Consider the following 2,500-nt stretch of genomic DNA (forward strand, 5'->3'; position numbering starts at 1 on the left):
TCCTCCCTGACTTTCCCCCACGGAGCAGAGAGAACGCACCTGCGGATCTGGCTTCGGGATAAACCGGGCAAAGCGCCTGAGGTGGAGCAACCGGGCACGTACCTGATTTTTATGCCGCTGTCCATCTTCGAGTTCCGAAGAGCTGTTCATGATCTCCCATCGGTCATTGACCATTCTCCGGTACACGAAAAAATCACTGGCGCCTGTTTTGTCACAGGCGAGGGAGAGAAGAGAAAGTCTCGATGTTATTTCCCTGTTATTTACTCCATAGATAAGAGAAGAAAAACCGCTCGCTAAAAGCAGGGGTGGGAGGGAGGGAGAGGGAAAGAGGGAGAGGCTCAACTACTTCGGGACCACAGTGGTCTACTGGTCTACGGAAGGCAGCGGGGACACTATCACCACACACATTGTGATCTCATACGCACTCGGAAAAAAACTTCTTCGACACAAAGCTTAATTTTTTTCGGCGCTCCCGGCCTTTGCCTGTTCCCCACGAGACGCAACGGTCGTTTCAAACCCGCGTCCCCCTAGATTCCACACTAATTTGTTAGCAGAAAATCAAGCGCCTTGAAGAAAATCAAGTGGCTAGAAGAAACAGCTGGAAAAAAACAACTCGTTGAAAGCGTGAGGATAATCCAAGCAATGCTATTAAACGGCAGAAAAAATATATACAATATTTTCCGTTCGTCAACCTCAGGGGGAATATTTGAAAATCCGTCCGATATTGAACAAGTACCCTTGTCTTCTTTTGGAGGAAAAAAATGTTCTTTTCCCCTTAAAGTTATTTCGCTGGACTGAGTAGTTTCCTTTTTTCTGTGTCCAAAAGGCTCCGTGTAGATCTCCGCAGGGCTTTCCACGACTCCAGCGGGTTGCACGAAGCTGGCAGTGGCACCGTGAATCGGGATAACGACACCCTCTGCGTGTCCTAGTTTATCGGCTCATCAGCAGGGAGTGGGATATTTCGCACAGATGCTTGTGACAGGAACGGGCAGATTAACGGAGCTTCTACTCGCGTGCCGCGTGCAGTTTACCCCCCTTGCGGCTCCGAAGCTGGCACTCTCGAGCGCGTCCCCAGTACCCACGCGCGCACCCCAGGAACGCCCTCTCTCCCTCTCGAGCGCGCTCGAACTCACCACCTCCGCGAGACTCTCCCGCCAGAAACCGCAAACCTGATTCTGGGTCTCCAAGCGAGACAGAGGTCTGTGGCTGTGTGAAGAAATTAGTTATTCAGAGAGAGCGCTCTCTCTCACTCACTCGCTCTCTCACACACAGGCACGGTCTCTCTCTCTTACCCTCTCTCTCTCTCTCTCTCTCTCTCTCTCTCTCTCTCTCTCTCTCTCTCTCTCTCTCTCTCTCTCTCCATCTCTCACACACACACATGCACACTGCCTTCCCCCTCCATCTCTTTCGCTTTCACACTACCCCCCCTCCCCATCACCAACCACACACATACACCATGCCTGCCCCCACCCATCCTCACATACACTCATCACTTTCCCTCCCTGACACAAGAAAGCACCCATTCATGCTAACCCACACCTCTCCCTTTGCAGTAAAGAAAAATCAAATCTAGTTGTATCTGAAACAGACAGAGAGTGGCAGATTGTTCGTGCAGTAAAATAAAGTGTACTCAGGTTACCTGTGCTGCCCCCCTCCTCCACACACACACACACACACACACACACACACACACACACACACACATCCTCTCCTGTAAGCGGCAGCTTGAACAACACCTTCATCAAACATCCTGGTCCTCAGGCAACATCACTTGCTGCTCACCTGTCGCAGGTGCTTACGAGGACTGTGTATCAAACGGCAGTAGCACTCTGCAGTGTCTGTGACTGATGGTGCGAAGGCTGATTTATGATGTTGGCATTTGAAAGGAAACAGGAAGGTTATTTGTAGAATGCCAAAATATTTTGGGATGTGAGTGTGAGGGTAGGGTTGTACTCTGCGCTGTCTGTCAAAAGTTAAAATAAAAACTTTACTCACTTTGATCGCTCTTTACATTTTCATCTCTTCGAAGAGACAACAAATCTGTCAGCAGAAACAGACATGCACTGTAGCCTATGTAGAATGCTTTGAGAGGGGAATCCTTATGAGTTCTACTAAGAACACAGAATAGACCTCAGAGTTCTACTGAGGAACACAGAATTGACCTAAGAGTTCCATTAAGGAACATTAATGGACCTAAGAGTTCTACTAAGGAACATAGAATACACCTCAGAGTTCCACTAACGAACACACAATGGACCTAAGAGTTCTACTAAAGAACACGGAATGCACCTCAGAGTTCTACTAAAGAACACAGAATACACCTCAGAGTTATGAACACAGATTAGACCTAAGAGTTCCACTAAAGAAGACAGAATACACTTCAGAGTTCTACTGAGGAACACAGAATGACCCTGAGCGTGTGTGTCTCAGATGCAACACTAGCTCACCAATGAGCTCTCTCCGCTACATCATGCACTCAACCCCAGTGAATACATGTACA

At 48.5% G+C, this 2,500-nt stretch overlaps 1 protein-coding gene across 1 annotated transcript in view; it reads right to left on the reverse strand.

The window, feature by feature from the left end:
* The window catches only part of fibcd1b (fibrinogen C domain containing 1b), a 93,850-nt gene extending 93,676 nt beyond the window's left edge, over window positions 1-174 (reverse strand). The window contains exon 1 of the mRNA XM_062554651.1: window positions 103-174. Within this exon, the coding sequence (XP_062410635.1) occupies window positions 103-174 (72 nt within the window). The remainder of the gene's footprint in view (window positions 1-102) is intronic.
* Between the last annotated feature and the right edge of the window lie 2,326 nt (window positions 175-2,500).

This window comes from Sardina pilchardus, chromosome 14 (genome assembly GCF_963854185.1).
Source record: "Sardina pilchardus chromosome 14, fSarPil1.1, whole genome shotgun sequence".
NCBI lineage: Eukaryota > Metazoa > Chordata > Actinopteri > Clupeiformes > Clupeidae > Sardina > Sardina pilchardus.